The following is a 21637-nucleotide window of genomic DNA, read 5'->3' on the forward strand; positions in this document are numbered from 1 at the left end:
AATCATTCCTGTCCCTATCCTGTCCCTTTATTTTTGCAGGTCTTCTTGCATTTTATGTGCAGAAAATAAAATCTTACTTGTTCTCATAGTGGGAAAGGCACTGCACAAAAAAAGCAGGGAAACCCATGGACCATTTTCTCCATCCACCTTCATCAGTATAACAAATCAGGAAAAATTGTAGCTAGAGTCAAGTGAAGATGCTTTTACTGACAGCAATGGGCCTGAAGTAGACAAGTTCGTTTCCGTTAATCTACTATCAATGTTGCCTTCATTGACAGGTGTGAAAGGACATACTGTAGAGGGCGGTTTCTTCCTCTGAAATCTGCTGCCTTGTTCAGGGAAACAAATGACGTCCCCATCAAGTAAAGCCTTAGAGCTTTAACTTCATACCTGCATGATTTTTTCCCCATCAGAGAGAAGGATAGGTAAATACAGTCCTTCGATCCCCAGTAGTAATTGCATCTGTGCAATCAGACAAAAAGATGTCAGGTTTCTCAGGGGTTATCTCATTTTGTTAGCAACAGGAATGTGACCAGAGATATTTCTGATTACTTCAGTTTATAAACTACAAGTCATAATGTTAGCACACAACAACCTTTATGTCGATTCTACAATGGACTTTTGCTGATTAATCCATCCCCTGTCATGTAACCAATGGGTGACTTCCTAATGAGAGATGAGTTTATTTTCAAATGTGAAATCTGGTCAATATTTTAATCCAAACTCAACATATTTTAACACACATATTGGAAAGGTTTACTATATCATGCAAGGCATAAAGTTGATTAGAATATCTTTACAATCCTATGAAGAAGGTAAAGTACAGTTCAGAAAAGTTATATCTTTACATTAACCAACAAAAGTTTAGCAATTGTATTTCACTCTCATTACAGGGTTTAGGGATGATCTCTGAAAAAACAGATTATAAAAATGTCTTCTGCAATTGTGATTTTGTCCTTCACTGTTCAAGTAAAATCATGTGTCATCCAGTTGCAAAATCTTATTATTGGCAACATGTATACAAACCACTGCAAATAAAATAAAAAAAAATTGTACCCAGGCAGGCCTGACAAAGATTTTACAGACACTTCTAATCTAATAATTTCACTTGTACTAGTAAGTAATGTCATTATTTTCTGCTTCTATTCTTTTGCCAATGTGTAGAAAGAGTACATTCATACTTAGAAACGCACACAACATGACAAACCAGGATAAATGGCATTTGAAAATCATTATAAAAGGACTTTCCTGAAGTCATTTCATTCAACAAAAATTAATTTAACTCTAAAAAACAAAGGCTAATTGTAAAGAAAATACATAATAAAATAGTACATTACAGAGTACATTAAGTTGAACTTCATTTGCCTTTTAATGGAATCACAATACTTCTGTAAATAAGGATTTTAATTGGTCTGTTCTTTGGTGAAAACAGCTGTATTTCATAGTTATGTCATGTGAGGCTGCAACAAAGAGAAATCAGATAATATAAAGAAAATCGGCTACTGGTTGCCTTTATTCTCAGTACTGGGAATGGAGAAATCTTCATCAAAATAGCTCCTAAGTATTCTCTTTATTTTAAATTGCCCAATGTGACAGAATGTCTAAGACTGCTTCTTCCGAAAACACACAGCTTTTTGTTCTTCTTTTACAAAGAGTAGTTTGCTATATATGTACAGTAGCTTATGCTGGTGGTGATTCTTCAAAGTCAACTTCCTGGGCACTTGTTGGCATCAAAGTACCATTTTAAAATGTAGAGTAACACTAACTGCAGTTCGTCACTTGAAACGACTACTGTTAAACAGAGGTGATATCAAGTCTTTGGCTTTGGTGTAGCACTTTGAAAGTAGGGCCAAACTCCTTGTACAGTATATTCCCTTCCAAGCCCTTATTTGTTTATATTTATAAAATAACATTCAGCAAAATACTCTTTTTTCACAAAAGTCAGTTGATTACCAGTTAAGTCAATGCCAATGATTTGGGTGCTAAAATAATTTCATATTTTCCAAGTACATATAGACATTTGTAAACGGTTTAGTTTATTTCACCAAAATCAACAATTGATAAAAAAGAATTTATAAGAAATGTTCCTATAAGTGATGCTATTTACCAAAATAGTGTTTTCTTTCTCCTAGGTGCTTCAATTCTTTGCTATTTATGATCAATCTTTAAGTTATTTACGCTCAAGCTTTGAATTAAAATCCCTTCTTTCCCTTTTACAAATGACTTCCTGTTTATATGAAAACAGTTCTGAGTATCCACAGTTAAAGGGATGGGTCTGTTGGGTCTTTCCACCTGGTGTTGAATATGGCTTTATTCTTGTAAGAAATTATTGCAGTCTGCCCTGAAGTGGACTATTGTGTCAGTTCACTACAACAAGAAGTGAGTGTAACCTTCCGCCCCAGTAACTATAACATCCATCCAGATCCGCATGGCTTCTGGCGATGGGGCCACCATATAGTAGATTCTGTCATGCGTCTTGACGCTAAAGGTGAGTAATGGATTAGGACTCTAAAAAAAAAGGAAAAGAACATAAAACAAAATCTTGAAATTATAACATTAAATATAACACATAGATATGTGAAGGCTTCTATGTAGCTATTACTTCTGTTCTAATGTAACTATTCCCTCGCCCTCAACACCTTTCTCAAGATTGACCGTATTTCTGGCCTTTCTGCACAAGAACTCTCACAGTGAGCTCACTAATCGTTTTAGCAGCTACTTGTAAAGCTCCAGCAGGGTATCTAGCTGATAGTGGGTGCTCTAAAAATAGCTCAATAAATGTTATTCTTAGCCCTACTAAGATATTTCCTTATGATCTTCCTCATAAGTAGGTAGTAGCTCCTTCTTAGAAGCCTAGCAAAGATTTACTTGGCAGGGTCTCCCAAACCAATATATCTAGAGTATTTTCTCATTTTGTCATGATTTATTTTTTCACAAAAAGATCAGCTGCACTAATTACTTTGCTTCCATGTTTACTTTTCCAACACCATTCTGATCATATCTATCCATTATGTCAGAATAACAAATTGAAATTAATTAGAATTCAAAAAATACCTTTTCCCCTACTTAATTATGCATTCAAATGGTAGGAATCTGAAATTCAGTGCTTACCTTATTAGCATTCTTGAGGTGATCATAATATACTTCTTCAATGGCTTGAAAGTATATTACTCCTTTTAATTTAGCTTCATGCTTGTCTGAAATGGTAGATGAGTGTTAAAACAAATACTTTATCACCACTGATGGACAGGAAAAATTATTTCATTATAACTCATCATTAAAATATTTATCTAGCATTTAAATTATCTAAGATTAATTAAGATAACCTAGGTTAGTACATTAGCCGCACTCTATCCTGAAAAAAGAAAAAAAAAAGAAGGTTGGAATTAGCAACCCTAAACAAAAGAGACTAAGTGACTTTACTCAAGGCTCTTCACAAATTAGCAGTCAAAAGGTAACCCAGAATACTGACTGTCAGGTTAGCACACAAAGTGTAAACACCATTGACATCAAGATAAATTATTTCCCCACATTCTCCAAGACAGTAGTTGTAATGAAAATATTAATATGCAGCTCTGTTGCAATGAAATTTTTAACAAGTGTGTTTTTTTATTTCTAATTTAAAATAATATTCTACTTATGTTTCTTTCCTATCAAAGTTCTTGTCTAGTATATTTGATACTTTATCCTGTTCTCAGCGGAGTTTCATGTCAATAATTTAATGTCCTTTCAGTGCAGCGTTTTCCAAACTGCTTCCAAAGATTTCGTCAGATTTGCCATAAAAACCAAACAGAGCATAAAACAAAACAAAAACAAACAACCAAACCACCGACCAAACAGCATCACTCTGTGGTGACTAATAACACCAATATGTTCTTGAGACATTTTGTAATTTAAACTCTGCAGGGATGATAACACATGCAAGCACATTAAAGAATCTCAAAATTATGGATGAGGATACAGAGAAAGGGACTGTATCATACCCTGTTGGTGGAAATGCAAATGAGAAAGTCTCTTTTGGAAGTCAATTTGGTAAAACATACACAATGAAAATGCCAGAATTCTTACTCAGCAATTCTGCTTCTAAAACTGTATCGTATAAGACCTACTCATGCATGTGCACGTGTATTTGGGTTCGTTAGAGCACAAGCTGCAAAAGATGTGCTGGAGCTTTAATAGGGAACTGATTTAATTCTAGACCAGCCGTACTCTGCAATCTACACAGCCACTGAAAAGACTGAGGTAAATCTGCAAGTGCTCAAAGAGAAAAATATCGAAATACTGTTACGTGAAGAAAGGTATGAACAGAGTGAATAATTTGGTCCTAACTGTATTAAAGAAGAAAGAATACCTATATAGACTGAAACATACATGAAAAGGAATGGAGAAAGTCTGAAAGGATATTTCAGGCTTAACAGTGTTAGAAAAGGTAGAACTTTTGTGATGGGAAGAGACTTACTTTCATTATATAGACTTAGTTCCTAGGGAGACTCTGTTTTAATTAATACCATGTTTGGTGAGTTTCCACCAGTCTCTGTGAAAGAAGGTCAATGTGTCTCTCAAACATTTGGTGGAAAAGGTCCTGCAATAATGAATTCATGGGAAAACAATAATACTTTGTTTTCTGGAAACAGAGGTAAAATAAAATCTGGAGATAAAAGTAAACCTTGTCAGTGTTTCAAAGCAGGCAGAAAACCGGGGAAGAAAACTTTTGTTTGTAGGGCACTTCAGATATGAGAAAGAATCTGAAAAATAGAAGCATAAGAATGAAATACAAATCCCAGAGAAAAGGAGCAGCAAAGAGTGAAGCTGTTTTGTCTGAGTTATTTTAAAATTTTATTTTTGGAAAATTCTGGCTGAGGTTGTCTTTGGAGACTAGCACATAGCAAAGTTTTGTTTATGCATTTCGCAGACACTAAATTGGCATTTCTTATTACATAGGCATCTTTTCTATTGTATTAACTAAAGAGACTGTCTCTGGATTCTTATAAAACCCAAGGTCAGAAAGCCCAAGAGAGGCAACCTGTGAGGGTTAGTAGACCATTTACTTCAGGCCACTCGCCCCTGTAGCAACTGGAACCCCACCCAAAGAGCCCCTAACTGAAAGGCATGCACCCCCTGCCCTTTCCTCACCACGATTCTGGGGCTCCATTGCCAATGTTTCCTTTCTTCCACATGCAGAATTCTTGGTTGCTCACACCCCTCTTCATAAACATATCCTGACCTCACACTACAGATTACGTGACTGGACTGTTATTTTTTATTACCTTGAGACACTTTGTAACAATTCCCAACAATGCTCATAAATGCTGATACAGTCATCCCAAGGCAGGGCCTCTTCATAACCTCTAGTCTGATTCTACTCTTACTCAGCAGTTGAAAAGAGAGCAGAGCTATTCTTATGCTGCTAATGGACATATTTCATATGTGATCTACGTGGAAATAAGGGGCTTCGTAATAAGTAAACCGGATACACAAAGACTCCTGTATTTATAGAAGATTCAGTAGGGTGTGGTTCTCATAATCCATCATTTAAAGAATCCAAAAATATTCCAGTCACTTAATAATTCACTTAATAATTAATAATTTACTTATTAATTATAACTAGTGAATAATTTACTTATTCACTAGTTCACTGAAGAGCTTTACTCTCTGAGCTGAAATTGTCATTCTAGTATATAAACTACAGTTGAATGACTGTCAGTTAAGCTGCATAATTGTGTGTGACTTTAGAGCATATGACCATAGAGAAATAAATAGAAACCTTTTTTTTCTGATTTCATGGTTTAAAAGATAATATTTTGGTCTAAAAAATAAATTCCATTTAATATTTATTTGGGCTTGAGCTTATTTCAGAGCTAGAATAGACTAACTCACACTTTTTAAATAACATAATTTTTATTATTTCTAGAGGAAATTCATATCAGGTGGACCATATAATCTGAATAGGAAATAATATACATCTATCAAGCTAATATTGCCATTAATTCTATCACTTATCACTCTAAATATTTATTCTGAATTTTATTGCCTTTATTCTTTAACAGAGAATTCCTGATTTGAATATATCACTCAGATTGTTTTTATCACCCACCTGCATAGTAAGAGAAGGTGCGCTTGTTCCGATCAAAAACAAACCAACGTTTTTTCCAAGTTTTAATTTTTCCACCCATTTTGATGAGGAATCCTCTGCAGGTCTTCTCGGTGATTGACACATGATAACAGGTATCAATATTGTGGCCAGCAGTCTCCACGTGGCTGCGCAAATCAAAGTCTTCCTTCCGGATAGGCAGATAACGGGTCAGAGGTCGAGCCTGGAAAAGCACAAACCCATCTCATCTATAGCTAATTATTTGTTTTGTTTTAGGTCACAGATGTTTAGAAGTGAAAGTGAACTGAAAAGCCTAAGTGTTAAAATGTCCATGTGATTATGAGAACTTAAGCTAAACATTGTCATTTGGAATCTAAAAAGTGAATGGCATTCTAAGAAGGATGCTATGGTATGGGGGTGGGGGGGAAATGTGGATAAACTCAGGCCAAGAGATTCTATTCCTTGAAATGGCCAGATGAGAAAATGGAAATGTGTCATTTACCTTAGCTTTAACAGAGGTACTTAGCACTTAAAAACACAGGGAAATAAGGCATTAAGTTATCTGGGCTGCTCCTTACAGATGAGGCCTCCTCCTCTGTAACGTATCCAGGAGTTCTCCCTGCCACAACTCAACAATAGTTCTCCTTAAATAACTGCAGACATGACATAATTGACTGAACATTATTTAGTAAGTCCAGCCCCCAAGGATGTATGTCCATGTCGGCTTGCATACACCCTGTGATAGAAATTGAAGGCAGAGATGTATGCTTTGAAAAGTGAAGCTAAAATAAGGAAGAAGTGGAATCAAAGCTGTACCCAAGGAACTGTCCAGGACGAGACACTGAAGAGATGTACATAAATGTCTTTTATTTTACTATGGCTGGAGTAGGGGTTCATCAAATCTAGGAAGCACATATTGCCACGGGTAGTATTTCTAAAATAGTCTTTTATTTTATCCTGTTAAATTACCCCACCCCTTTGCCCTGGGGGAAAATAACCTAATCATACACTTGGAAGCAAAAGTAATAATTGGGATTAAAATAGAATTGTGCCTTTTGGTTTTGGCTTCAGATATCAAACAGGCATGGATGACCTTTACACTAAATCAAAATGTGACAGAGGTTTGGCATAATGAGATAAAATGAACAAGTTTTACTTTGTATTTTGCCTTTGATTCTGTGGTACTTTGACGTTAGACAGATGCCACAGATTTACTGAGCCCTCAAAGCACATGAAGTCTTAAGGCGAGTCTCCAACTGCTGTACTTCAGACTGCCAGCAACTGTGAGGAATAAGGGAATTGGTACCTTTTACCATTAAGTCTAGTAAGCTTTGGTAAAACTGATTTGAACTTTAAATTACATGGCACTTAAAATTTTATTTTAGTTTCTCAGAAAACATACATTATGTAAGCAGTTCTCGTGACAAGAACAGAGACTCAGACTCTACTGACTGAGATAGGAAGTCCAACAAAGTGGATGGTTTTCCTGATTTTTGCTTGAGTTCAGGAATCCTGTGCACATGTGTGTGGACTGATGCAGCAAAGGGGAAACGTGTGACAACACAGTGGTTAGGGAAAAAAAACCCAAAACATGAACACCACCACCAAAAAACGGGGCTGGTAAAAGTATCCTGTTCTGGAGTGTTTGCTTCCAAAAGATGTCTTAATAGAATCTCTTCTCTTTCTCAGCTTAGTTTGGGTGTTGTATGTGTTTTCAGTAATGAATCCAGCTGCATTTTCAAAGCTGCTCAAGAAGACATTCTCCTTTTAAATATACTCCAAAAAAAATGGGTAGAAGAAAAAGTGCCGCTCCAATCAAAATGTGCCACGTATAACTAAAGAAAAATGTCATTTTGTTAGTAGTTCCCAGTGGGTTTTGGAATAAACACACTTTTTTTTGGCCCATTAATGCACATCTTTCTCTCAGCCATTACATGTCAAGGGCTAATAGGCAGCACAACCAAAGGCATCCTCATAGCATGACCGTCTTCTGAAAAACGACCACCAGGGGGCAACCTACTCCAATCCATCCAGATTGACCAACCGACCTGTGCCCTTTGTTTCTCCCTTATTTTTACTTCCTTTTCAATTAACTTCTGCCTCTGGCTGGTTTCTTCCTGCAATCGTTTTTCCAGGAGTTCTCGGCGTCGTTTTTCTTCTTCCAGAGCTCGTTTCTTGGCTTCCATTTCCCGTTCCTAAATATCATTATGCAGAAAAAATTTTCAGACATACTGGTTAGACTTGAATGATTCCAATATGAAAACAAATAATTCTCACTAGACAATTCCTGATTTTATAGCCCAGTATACATCTAAGACTAAAACACCCGTAATCACCACAGAACTTTCAAAAGCATCCTGTGCAGAAATGCAACCACTACATTTAATTAAAAATGAAATATTAAGTGAAACACAGCTTGTGACTCAGTCATTTCATACTAATGACCCCATATATTAAAAACTCTCCTTTTTTTTTTTTTTTGCGGTACACGGGCCTCTCACTGTTGTGGCCTCTCCCGTTGCGGAGCACAGGCTCCGGACGCGCAGGCCCAGCGGCCATCGCTCACGGGCCCAGCCGCTCCGCAGCATGTGGGATCCTCCCGGACCGGGGCACGAACCCGCGTCCCCTGCATCGGCAGGCGGACTCTCAACCACTGCACCACCAGGGAAGCCCAAAAACTCTCCATTTTTAATATAAAAAAGGCTCACTAAGTGTGACCCAACACCAGTCACGACTTTCGGCCTTTCTTTCATGGCCGTAGGTCCTTCCAATTCCTGTTGTTGCTCTGTGGCTTCCTGGCCGACGGTCACAGAGGAAGTGCCCAGGGAAGTTAGAAGAGGAAAGGAGGTGCCCTTTCAGGCAGGATGCAAAGGTATTTGGGGAATTCCTAAGGAAGTTCAGATTCTGGCTTGAAATACACTCACAATAACATGGGAGTTTTAATATTACAATAGTGTCTTTACCACGAACTGGCAAGGCAGGGAGAATGCATAAAGACCTGCCATTCCTCCTGTTCCCCGGCAGGCAAACAAAGGCGCCGTTGAAGGGAAAATGTAATACAAAGCATTCACTTCAGTTTATGTCCACACAATATACATTTTACATTATGAAAAATGGTAGTGCAGTAAAGAGCCATAGAGAACATCTCTCTAACACCCTCACTTTTCAGAAAAGAAAATGGGGCCAGTGGGAATTCCCTGGCAGTCCAGTGGTTAGGACTCTGTGCTTTCACTGCTGAGGACCTGGGGTTCAATCCCTGGTCAGGGAACTAAGATCCCACAAGCCATGTGGCATGGCCAAAAAAAAGAGAAAATGAGGCCAAGAAAGGTGGAGTGACTACTCCAAGATCATGCTGCTTATTAAGGCCTGAAAACAGTTTCCCATTGTCAAGTGCAGGGCATGTTGAACTACTACATGAAAGATATTAGGCCTACCCTGGATTCAAGAAGCCTTGTCTTCTCTGCATGAGCCTGCTTCAAAAGTCTCTCCATTTCTTCTATTCGGGCAATATTTGAAGTGCTGGCACTGAAGAAAACACAAAAGCCTTTCAAGAATACTGCTTCTTACTGATGTCTCTTCAAACACACACACACACACACACACACACACACATGACAAGATCCAATACAATTTAACGGATGTTACTTATAAGAATCACTGGTCTGAAGAGGCAAGTCAATTCAACTCTGAAAACTGTAGGTGAAACTTAACTTACCTCAGTTTTAAGAGATAAAACATAGGCAAGAAAATTAATACCAAATAAAGTGCTTTACTCATAAATAAACCAAAACCAACTCCTATAAAGTGTGTTCTCAAAATGTTTCCTCCAAAGTCTAAAAATTTTGGCTTGTGGGAAGTCTTCCCATTAGTTTAATTATTCAGGGATGCCAGACCAACAACACTGTCACCAAAGTTCTATGTAGATGACCCCTAAGTTTGGAAGTCACTTTATTTGGTTTGGGATCATGTATCATCAGCTACTTTTTTTTTTTTTTTTGCAGTACGCGGGCCTCTTACTGTTGTGGCCTCTCCCGTTGTGGAGCACAGGCTCCGGACGCGCAGGCTCAGCGGTCATGGCTCACAGGCCTAGCCGCTCCGTGGCATGTGGGATCTTCCCGGACCGGGGCACGAACCCATGTCCCCTGCATCGGCAGGTGGACTCTCAACCACTGCGCCACCAGGGGAGACCACCAGCTACTTTTTTGTTATGCCTTTTTGCTTGTGGACATTTTATTTCTTAAATGGTGATTTAAGATGGCCAATTAAAAAAATGACTTCTCTTACAGGTGCAATAGGAGGGTAGTGGCCAGTTTTGCCAATAAAGCCCACCCACCATACGAATGAGGAAACTGCATTAAGGGATTCAAGAACTTCAAAAGTAATGCATCTTGAGAAAGACATCACATAAACACGTGAAGGAAAAAACCAAAGGGGGTGAAAGCTGCAAGACCAGATAGGATAACTAACAGAGAAGGAGAAGAACTTAGAAATGTTTAACATTAAACAAAATATATTATTTTTCCCTTGTTTACATTTTATTTGACTAGTCTGGAAAAAAAGGACCATGACCTAAGTCAAAACTTATTTATTTTGATGCTCCAGCCATGGAGAACCAATGTTATTTCATTTAAGTTAGTCACTTAAATGTATCTTCTTTCTAGACTCTCTTGGCTATAGAGAGGCTTTTGTGCCTGTACCCTCCATAGCATAAAGCCTGGCACACAGTAGGGGTTCATGTTTGCTACATACATTCATATAAAAATTAATTCATATAAAAATAAGATAATCATTAGTATAGTCTCCCTAAATCATATTCTTGATCAACTCAAATCTAGGATGTTTGAGGGCTAAGAGTTCTTTTGAAGAGAAACATGACCACAGTAATGTAGGACATATGGTTTATCTTAAAATCAGTACTGTGCACACATGTTTATAGCAGCTTTATTCATAAATGCCAATACTTGGAAGCAACTAAGATATCCTTTAGTAGGTAAATGAATAAATAAACGATACTACATCCAGGCTATGGAATATTATTCAGTACTAAAAAGAAATGAGCTATCAAGCCATGGAAAGACATGGAGAAACTATACATGAATATTACTAAGTGAAAGAAGCCAATCTGAAAAGCTAAATACTTTATTACTCCAACTATATGACATTCTGGAAAAGACAAAACTATGGAGGCAGTAAAAAAGATTATATTTTATATACTTTAAAAGCTACTTTGGTTATTTTATTAAAAAATAATTTTTATCCATGGACACCTACTTGTTCTCTATAGCTACACTTTTGCTATTGCTTTAATATTTCCTTGACATGTAAACCACTTTTATTCAGCAAAATTTTTGCTGCTCTATGATATTGTGTTGCCACTACCTGATACTTTTGGGGGGTTCAGAACTGCACCTGCAGTGAAAAGCAAAAGCAATTGCAATAGAAATTTAGGGTGAAGACTTGTCAATACAATGGCATGGAACAAATGAAATGCCATTTGGCTAGCACCTGTCATGCCAAGGGAGAGCCTGAAGTCACTGAAGATACACTTTGTAATGCATTACCTGTAGCACAAGACACTCATCATTGGTTTCTCCAGCCCACCTAAATTACAGGAGGAGCAATGCTTCCTCCCATTGCTCCAAATTCTGACCTTCTTCAGAAGGCAGGCACATTTCTGATCTCATATGTAATTACTGTATGATACTGAATAATACTGAATCACTTGGTCATTAATGATATAAAGATGACTAGTTTTGCCTCCTTTCTCTACTTAGCCATATTCTATTTTATCAACTGAAGATTACTTTTTTTATGTGACCAACTTTGGTAAAAACCCATATTCATAAAGAAAAATGAAACTTCAGTCAAGGGTAAAGGAATCTAAAGAGCAGATTTAGTTTTCAGTGCTGAATAATACCTTTCAGCAAAATTTGAATTTGCTTTTTAGAATATTCACTTTAGGGGCAAAGGCAAAAACAGAAAAAGGAAGGAAAAAAGGCAAACAAGAACATTGTCATACAACAAACAAATAAATAAGCAAAACGCAAAACAAAATTCTCCATAAAGACAAAAAACTTTTCCAAGACTGCCTTCAGCATACCAATATTGCCACTAAATGAAGAGCCATTGTCCCAGAATATTTATTTTCAATTCATCTTCTCAAGCATTTTTTCAGGTTAAGCAAATTATTACTCCTTATAAAATGTCTAATCTTTCTCTATTCAAAAAGATTAGACTATCTGGTCTCTTTGACAGCTGTCTGCCCTCCTCTGAAATCCTCTGGTTTTCAGTATCTCTTCTGAAAGAATTCCCTAGAATAAAATGCAAACACTGGGTGTTGACTATCTAGGGTAGAAAGCAGAATACAAACCTTTGCCTGAAACAAAGGGATTAGAAGTATCTGAAATTCTGGTTGATGTAACTCTTAAAACCAAGCTCAGCCTTGGATGCCCTCAACCCCATACCCAGTCTTGTCCCCGCTCCACACACACACTGCTGGTGGGTAATAGCTATAATGAGAGATCAATTTCCTTAACATTTTCTCAAAGCATGAACACAAGGTCAGGGCTTATTAGCAATAGTAATAAGAACATATAATTTTAGGTGGTATTCAGAACACTACACTCTATGAGCTCATTCAATAATTTTAGCAGAAAACAGACTTTATGCAGAATTGACCGTCAGCTGCTGTTTTCTAAGACCCAAGGCCTGTTTTCCTAGCTTTATATTTGTGTACAGTGTAAGTAATGATGTTGAAAAAGCAAAAACACTGTCTGACTCAAAGAACTTTCTGCTGGACACGAAAATGATGTCTCAACAAAAAGTGTAAGGCAAAGTTAGCCACAACTCTGAGTAATTCGATAATTCTACCAATGGCTTTTTGTGACATAATAAACCACAAGACTAAGTTTATGTTGCTAGAAGTTCAGCATGGGATTACCTCTTTAAAATGTGTATAATTTCAGGATATTTTAATATATAATTTTTTAAAAATCTAAAAAAAGAGAAACATTTTTAGTTCTTTATTTCTTTTTCTACCTTTCTTCAAAAAGTTCTCATTTAGGATGTGTTGTCATACTATACATGCCAAACATTAGTTCCCTATTACCATTTTCCTGATGTTTATCACATTATTTTCCTTCATAAAAATAGGTACAAGCTTATCTTAGGGCAGCATGAATTTTTTTTAGGTAGATGGCGGCACAGAAGAGAAATGCTTGTTTGTTTGTTTTTTCTCTCTCTGTCCCTTTTATTTATACTAGACCTTCTGTAGGCATCTTCTACTTTGGCTTCAATTTCTTGACATTCAGAGAACCTGACAGCATGTTTAAATAAATAGTATTAGTAATTTCTGACCATGGTGATTGGTTAGTTATCTATGACTGCTAGCAGCACTGGGTCAATTCCCTGTGAAGTAACTATGGAAAATGATCATGGCCACATGTAGCTATCTTCCAGGAATGATCACTCTGCAATAATGCTACCCTCTTAATATGGCACATTTAGTGGAGTCAATTCTCATTTTCCACCTTTGGAAACCATTTAAAGAAAAAGTAAGTAGGTAAACAAATTAAATTAAGATTTTGGTGGCCACTGTGCTTAAGTCTCTAGACCTAAACTTTTAATGCTTGGTAAATCTAGCTGAAGTGGCTCCCTTTTAGGTAATTTCCTGTACTCACTGCTGCACTGCTGCTGTTACCACCTTTAAATATGAGAGATGGCGTTTGAGGAGTGATCATCTGGAGGGATGCATATTTACTTTCAGGTTTTGGTGGGGATGAAGAGGCAGGGAGCAGAAAATGGAGCAGAAAAAGCCACCAAGATAGGAAAACTATAATATAGAGTGTATTTATTTATTAAAGATGGCTCAAAAATAGACAAAAAAAAATGGTCAAGCTATCAGGAGTTCACCACAGGAATATTGCTTTAAAATGTTCACAATTATTTGGGAAAGTAGTCTGATGTTTTCAAAATAACAACTTGCAAAAGTGCAGAGTGCCTAAGAAACCCCTCTGAGATCCCTATACTGGGAAATGAAACAGCTGCACCATCAACTTTTATTCCTCCCATCATCATTATACAATAGTTGCCGAGTTGCTGACTTTTGTTTGTGTCCTGTTATTCAAAAGTAACACACTTAATTGGTCGGTTTACTGGCATTTATGAATAAGTACTCAAAGTTCTAGGCTTTCTGTCCTGAGAACATCAGCTCCCGGCACCCCTGCATGACTCTCTGACATCCTCCTGGGAGCAGCGGGTATTACAAGAGCTCCTTCAGAGCAAGAGATGGATGGTTTGATGCCCAGTTGTTCCACACACTCAAGTGTCTTTCATTTTTTAAAAAGTGAGATACCGTATCTTCTAATATTGAATGAAGTGAAATACTAACCCTTCTGACATTAAAAAATAATGGCAGCGGGGCTTCCCTGGTGGCGCAGCGGTTGAGAGTCTGCCTGCCGATGCAGGGGACACGGGTTCGTGCCCCGGTCCGGGAAGATCCCACATGCCGCGGAGCGGCTGGGCCCGTGAGCCATGGCCGCTGAGCCTGCGCGTCCAGAGCCTGTGCTCCGCAAAGGGAAGAGGCCACAACAGTGAGAGGCCCGTGTGCCGCAGGGAAAAAAATAATACTAATAAAATAAAATAATGACAGCAAAAAAATATCTTTATTCTTTATTATTACATAATTCCCTACCTAAATTTAAATTAAATTAAATTTTCCCTTGTAACACTATAATTCTCACGGTTGCTTTAGTGTTTTTCCCAAGGGACTCCTTTCCTTCTCTGACAGGATATACCCATAATATCAATATTCCAAACATTATGATGCCAGAATTAAAATACACTATATTCTATTTACCACAAACTGTAGCATCTATCCTTTTCTTCTTTTCTTCTACTCCCCAAATTTCCTGGCTATAATATCTGGTTAGATTGAGGTCTCTCATATTCTTTTCGTTTATGAGACACTAATCCAAAGCTAAGTATACCTTGCTGATATTACTTTCCCTCCATCTCTGTCACTCCTTTTTTGGGGGGCGGGGGTGAGGAGCAAATGATTCAAACCTTTGTAAAGAAAGAAATTCTATATACACGATGGTAATTTTCCACCAAAATATTTTAAAATCCATCATCCTCTTGCATTCAGGAAACAATCCTCCATTTAGCAGATTAGCAAATCAGGACCGAGAGAGTTCTGTGATCTGCTTCCAGTAGCACAATCAGTTGTCAGGTCAAGCCCCAAAAGCTCCTGTTCCAGCCTGTGACTTCATTGCAATAGAGGAAAGTTTTTTTGATGGCCATTATTCAACTAGACATTTTCACTTGAGACACACAATTGCTCAGTGAACATTGATTAAATATTGGATGCTGTGGGGGTTGAACTCATAATGGTTCTCACCCAATTGAAATAGATCAAACAAAGAAAAAAATCAAATATCCCGAGGTATTTATTCAGCCGACACTTACTGAATGCCTACTATGTGCCCAGATCTCTGCTGAATGTGGAAACCAAAAGATAATTAGACATCCTCCTTGACACTGAGGAATGTACCAATTAATTATTGAAGAAAAAAACTGTATGCTGCAATGTGATCAGTGATATAATAGGAAAAAGTATCAAGTTCCATGGAAACATGAAAGAAAAATGCCCTGAAAGGAGAAATTCTCAAGAGTTTCCAACTTAAGTTTGAGCTTAAAGGATGAGGAGACTTTCTCCAGGTTAAAATAGGAGGGGCTGGGGGAAGGTAAAGACATTTTGCAATGCCAGACACTCTCAATGCTCAGTAAGTACAGGTTGAGCGAATAAACAAATGAGAGGATGAATTGACTCTAGATAGTGGTGTGCTGGTAAACTAGCTCTCTGGAGAAAAACAAAACCCCTGATATGCAGCAAATGTCTATTTATGTGGAGTAAATACTCCCACCATGGCCAATTTCAAGCTACCAACATGACATCACTGATCACAGAGTTAGGAGGAGATGTGCACCTTTGGCTTTTGCCAACCAGTTTGAGCTGACTCCAGCTCACTGTTAACTGTAGAATATTCTATAAGGATTTGTGGAATGAATGAGCATATAAGCAAAAGAAAGAACAGATTACATGATCCCAGGGCTAGAACCAATATGGTCAAAGGCACAGAGATCTGAGAATTCATTGCCCTCTCAATGAATAAGAAGCTCTGGGAGGTGTATCAGGAGGAGAGAATGAATAGGGAGTTGGGCTGGATCTAGAATGCCAGGCTCTGGGGTCTGACTTTATTCAAAAGGTAGTAGGGCAGGGCTTCCCTGGTGGCGCAGTGGTTGAGAGTCTGCCTGCCGATGCAGGGGACGCGGGTTCGTGCCCCGGTCCGGGAAGATCCCACATACCGCAGAGCGGCTGGGCCCGGGAGCCATGGCTGCTGAGCCTGCGTGTCTGGAGCCTGTGCTCCGCAACAGGAGAGGCCACAATAGTGAGAGGCCTGCGTACCGCAAAAAGAAAAAAAAAAAAAAGGTAGTAGGGCATCATCACAAGCTTTTTTTAAAATTAATTAATTAATTAATATTTGGCTGCGTTGGGTCTTTGTTGCTATGCATGGGCTTTCTCTAGTTGTGGCGAGCGGGGGCTACTCTTCATTGTGGTGCATGGGTTTCTCACTGCGGTGGCTTCTCTTGTTGCAGAGCATGGGCTCTAGGCGCGTAGGCTTCAGTAATTGTGGCACACAGGCTTAGCTGCTCTGCAGCATGTGGCATCTTCCCGGACCAGGGCTCGAACCCGTGTCCCCTGCATTGGCAGGCAGATTCTTAACCAGTGTGCCACCAGGGAAGTCCCCATCACAAGCTTTTGAAGGAGCACTCTGACTAGATCCATATTTTAGATGCACCTTTGGCCATAATCCCCTAAGACCACCTTTGCTTGCCTCAAAGTATGAACACAAATGTGAATGGTTAAATCCTTACAAAATTTTAATATCAGAACAGCTAATGCCTTCCTTTCAACAAAACATAAGGGTAAGATATCCTTCAAGTTCTTACTCTGTTGTTGGAAATTACTTCTTTATTGAATCAAAAATAGTCCTAATGAAGTTGGAGTCAACCAACAGAGGCAAATCCATTTTGAAGCGTGGTATATGCGTGAAGTCAAATGTAAAGAATAAAGGAGAAAATGGATTAGATGGTGTGTGACTGGCTCAGTCACACAGGATACAAAGAAACTACTTTCAAAGACCATCATGACACTCAACCCTCTTCTCTACTGTAGACTCTTTATGTTTCAGAAATTTGGGCTTGTACATACACACGGCCCCAAATGGATGGCTTTACTTTTTGAAACTGACAGGTGCTCTTCCAAACCAGAAACCTTCCCCAGGAATACATCTTACCTAGAGATATTGTCAGGTGAGCAGGCAGAGATGCTTGTCTCCATGCTGTCAGAGCTGTCTAGGCTCAGAGTATCAAAGGCCTGGTCCTTGTAGCTGTGATCTGGGTAGTGGAAACTGTTCAAGTAGACATTTGACTCAGATGCTGTGCGGCTGTAAAATTCAGAAGACTTCTGCCTTTGTCCTTCACTCATCTGTTGGTGATTATATCCTAAGGAGAGAGCCATAAATACGTTAGTACGCCTCATGTTATTCAGTCTTAGATCTTCTAAGACTGAAACCAAGAACCCAAAACATCTGCCTATGAAACTGGGGCCTTGGTCTCATTTGTTTTGAAGCCGAGAAGATCAAAGAAATGGCATAATGCTCAGTGCAAGGGAGAGTTTCAAAGAAGTGGTCTTGTGAATGGTCTTTTCTGTCAGCAGATCACTTGACACTCTCCTATGCCATTTCTACATCTCAGCACAACCGAGAATAATACATCAGCGCACACACAAACACACACACAAAACCAAAACAGAAACACATTTAAAGGCCCTGAATCCTCTGATAATAGCTGGGTTTAAGTGAAGCAAGATGACTCTAGTGACAAGCAACACCAGGGTTTTCGGGCAGTCACTTCCTCAGTGGTATTGCAATTTAAAGGGTACTGGATCTGGTCATAAAATAGCACGTGGATCATCTAGGTGTAGGATTTGAGGAACCTGTGTCTCACTCATATCACTAACACTTTTAATCTGGTTAATGTTCAAACTGACATTTTTTTCTCATTCTTGTTTTTCAAATTCCCTTGTCTGCCAATTACTTATTTAAAACACTCAGAATCAACAATCCTTCCAAGGGTTGTACTCCTCCTAATTAGTGTATATATAGCTTTCTTCTGCCTTAACAGTCAGCCTTCAGCTAGTTGGTGATATCAACCGTATGAAAACATAGGGATCACATCAACAGGAGCAAAAGTACCACTAAAAAGAGGGGTTTTCCTTACCCTGGTACCTGGTCAGCTGGCACATTAGGCCATTGGCTTGACTTTGTGTTATTCTATGGTTTTCTTCTGGTAGCTGATTTTGGGCATCACAAACCGAATTACTCTGCCTTTCAATTCTCTATTTAGCATGTATTCAGGAATCAGGGATCATAGTGATAAACAAATCCCTTAATTCATTAAAAAGATGTTTCTTTAACCAGTACCATAGTTTGCAATCACTTTCTCCCTGATCAAATTTACTTACCAGACCTATTAAGAGTTTACAGTTGGACCATCTGGATTTTCCCTGTTTTCTTGTACTTTACCTACCTTTCTATGAGGCTTTTAATTAGTAATGAAATGGCAAAAAGCAGGCCAGAGGGCAAAAGCAGGCAAGTAATTCCAAACAGCTTCCTCAGCTGTTGATTAAATATTTCCATTTAAAAATGGAAGCCACATCCATGATGCTTTAACAAAGCATTATAGACCAAAACTAAATGTGTAAAATGATTTGAGTTCCATGAGGAGTTTGCATGCCATTAGTATTTAGAGCAGTTTTAGATACCTAAGTGAAAATATGTTAGTTCAGGTTAAGGCATTTCTGGGAAAATAAGTTTCCTTGATATAAGATGTAATTATAAATTATAAATATACACGTATGTAAAAACTACATATCACTTTGCTAAGGAAAGATGCAAAACATAAAAGCACACCATGAGACTTTAGAGAGAATATTATTAATTGTAATGATTAATGCATAAAGCATTACACAAAGCCAGTGCATTCATAAGCGTGGAGCTTGTGCCTTTTTTTTTTTGTCTTAAGAATGGCAAAATAATTCATTACTCAAATATTTACCTTTGATACTTGAACTTTTGGAATTACTAACTGCTCCTTTAAATCGTTTCCAATCATTCATTATGAAAAAAAAGGGCGACAATAAAAAAAACACCAGAAATTATTTGAAAAGCTCACACACATATTTTTCCTTCTACTTTCAAAAAAGGTTCGTTGGCAAAGAAACCTTCACACTGGCACCAACGACATGGAAGACATTTCCTTGTTTTAGTATGAACAACACACCCCTAAAAGACAGCCCTGTCATTTCAAACATATAAGACTTATCTCCTTGGTGATGACGACAGGTGCCACAACCTCCCTTCCCTTCAGTTTTTCACTATGAGGAAAAGCCAGTTCCTACAATGCAATTAACACTTTCTTGGAAAAGCAGAAAAGAGGGGGAACGTATTTCTTCTCAAAGCAACTGTATGCCCTGCTCCTCAGATGTTCCAGGATCCTTTTTTTCCCCCCAAAGTACCACAGAATAAGAAAATGAACTTACCACCTTCAGGTGAGGTAGACAGTAAACTAAACTGGCTCCAAGTTTGCGGATGCGGCCATAAGGGAGAGCCGCTTACAATGTGTGCTGTGCTAAGGACTGTGAACGCAAATTCCCTAGATTACCTCACTATGTGTTTTATTTTTATTTTATTTCTTTGCTCTACGTCTGGGAAAACCTTGCATCACTCTGGTGGTAGGATAAGCACCTTGTATTTTCATGGCAACTTAAATGAAAAAGGCTGCTGCTAACAAGTAGCTTCCAAGGCAAGATTTTAGTCCCCTGTGGATCCAGTGTGAGTGGGAATGTCCATCTTATGCAGTCCCTTCTATCCCCACAACTGGCAATATTTTACTGATCGTGATGAACTCAGCTGTCACCTGGCTTAGCCTCCTCCCTCCTGAACAATTCCGAAAAAACAAGTTACCCCTGCAATTACAGTCGAGGGCATGGACCTCTCCCTCATGACCCCAGAATTGCACCAGCGTGATTCCTAAGAGCTGGCTTTACGATCCAGGCTTTGGTCTGGCCATTTAAAGGTACAGATACTTTCAACAGAAGGACACCACAGAAGCACAGGAGATGGAAGGAGTGTTCCTGGTAGGAGGCCCAAGAAGAACTGCTGTGCATGAAGCAGCACCAGAACAGGTGTGAGCTGGATTAAGCCACTGCTCAAGTATAAGTTATCAGGGAGGGGGTCATATATGTCCTGTTCACCACAGAATCCCCGCTTGTTTAGCATTCAGATGTCACAAAATAAAGAGTCACTGAATGAATGCACCTGTTCAATAAATTCCAAAAAAAGTTTGTTCAGGTTTTTCCATAAGATGCTACTGAAAAACCCAAATGAACTTTTTGGCCAACCCAATATATTAGTGACTAAATAAGGAAGTGGAATGCATCTACTGTTTCGGGTGGGGCAAAGTAAGTGGACTGGAAAAAATGAGACGTCCCCAAATCCCTGAGACTGCTTGGTTTTGTTTTTAGATTATGTAGCAAGAATAATATTCAGCATTGGGACAGCATCTGAAAAGTAAAGAGTGCCTTGTAAATGCTCTAAATCCTTCCTGTCCAGATAGAAATGGCTGTTTGAATAGGGTATTTTATAAAGTTTATAAAGTATGACCTGATAATATCTGAGGCTGGTCGCTAAGCATAGCACATACCTGGAATCCAAATCAACTCAACTCTCTTCACTGCCCCAGAAGAGCCAATAGGTTGGACGTTCAAGGCCCAATTATTATTATTATTGTTATCATTATTTTTAATGTCAATCTCTATGAATTCTGGCTAATTGTACCTGAAAAGTGCTTTGTGAGTTAACCATTGTGGGATATATAATCTTGCCAATATTTTCCAAATGTGTGTTATATACCTTAAAATGGTTATCTGGGCCTTAATACAGAAAATGAGATGACTTAAAATTATAACCTCGGTTTAAGAGGATAAAATTAATCAGTATTTCTGACAATTTCTCACCTGCTGAGACATTCATTCTTCCTAACCATAGTCCACAGCCAGAAGATGAAGGTGCAGGACAAGTCAGGAATGAGGAGGAGAATGACAGAGAAAGGGAAAAAGATACAAGATCAAAAAGGATGACAAAGGGACAGGGAAAATAAACATCTTCCAACATGCAGTCATTGACCGTGTTAGTAACAATACCAGCTGGACAAGGTAAGATATTCACGTTTTTAGATTAAATTTGAGTTTATAGAGACAAATTCAAGAAGTTAACAAAACAAAAACAAGCTTCTGATACATGCACACAGTCAAAAATGATTTGTTAGAGGAAAAAAAAATCTTTCACACATGTTCAACTAGAAAACAGGGAGAATAAAACCAAGATTATATCTATAAAACAATTCTTTTTCCCAAGAAGACAT

General features: G+C 38.3%; 1 protein-coding gene across 19 annotated transcripts in view; it reads right to left on the reverse strand.

Annotated features, from left to right (window-relative positions):
* Positions 1 to 1345: 1345 nt before the first annotated feature.
* Positions 1346 to 21637, reverse strand: part of PHLDB2 (pleckstrin homology like domain family B member 2) — a 130596-nt gene continuing 110304 nt past the window's right edge. For 13 of the 19 annotated variants that reach the window (XM_082626158.1, XM_082626163.1, XM_082626162.1 and 10 more), the window contains 7 exons: positions 21231 to 21251; positions 17449 to 17656; positions 9526 to 9616; positions 8140 to 8286; positions 6095 to 6314; positions 3112 to 3197; positions 1346 to 2508 (listed from right to left, as the gene is read on the reverse strand). In XM_082626158.1, coding sequence (XP_082482284.1) covers positions 2368 to 2508; positions 3112 to 3197; positions 6095 to 6314; positions 8140 to 8286; positions 9526 to 9616; positions 17449 to 17656; positions 21231 to 21251 — 914 coding nt within the window. In that variant the 3' untranslated portion in view covers positions 1346 to 2367. The remainder of the gene's footprint in view (positions 2509 to 3111; positions 3198 to 6094; positions 6315 to 8139; positions 8287 to 9525; positions 9617 to 17448; positions 17657 to 21230; positions 21252 to 21637) is intronic. The other 6 variants (XM_082626156.1, XM_082626160.1, XM_082626159.1 and 3 more) reach the window with 1 other exon arrangement.

The sequence above is a fragment of the Mesoplodon mirus genome (assembly GCF_964341445.2).
Source record: "Mesoplodon mirus genome assembly, chromosome: 6".
In the NCBI taxonomy this organism is placed as follows: domain Eukaryota; kingdom Metazoa; phylum Chordata; class Mammalia; order Artiodactyla; family Ziphiidae; genus Mesoplodon; species Mesoplodon mirus.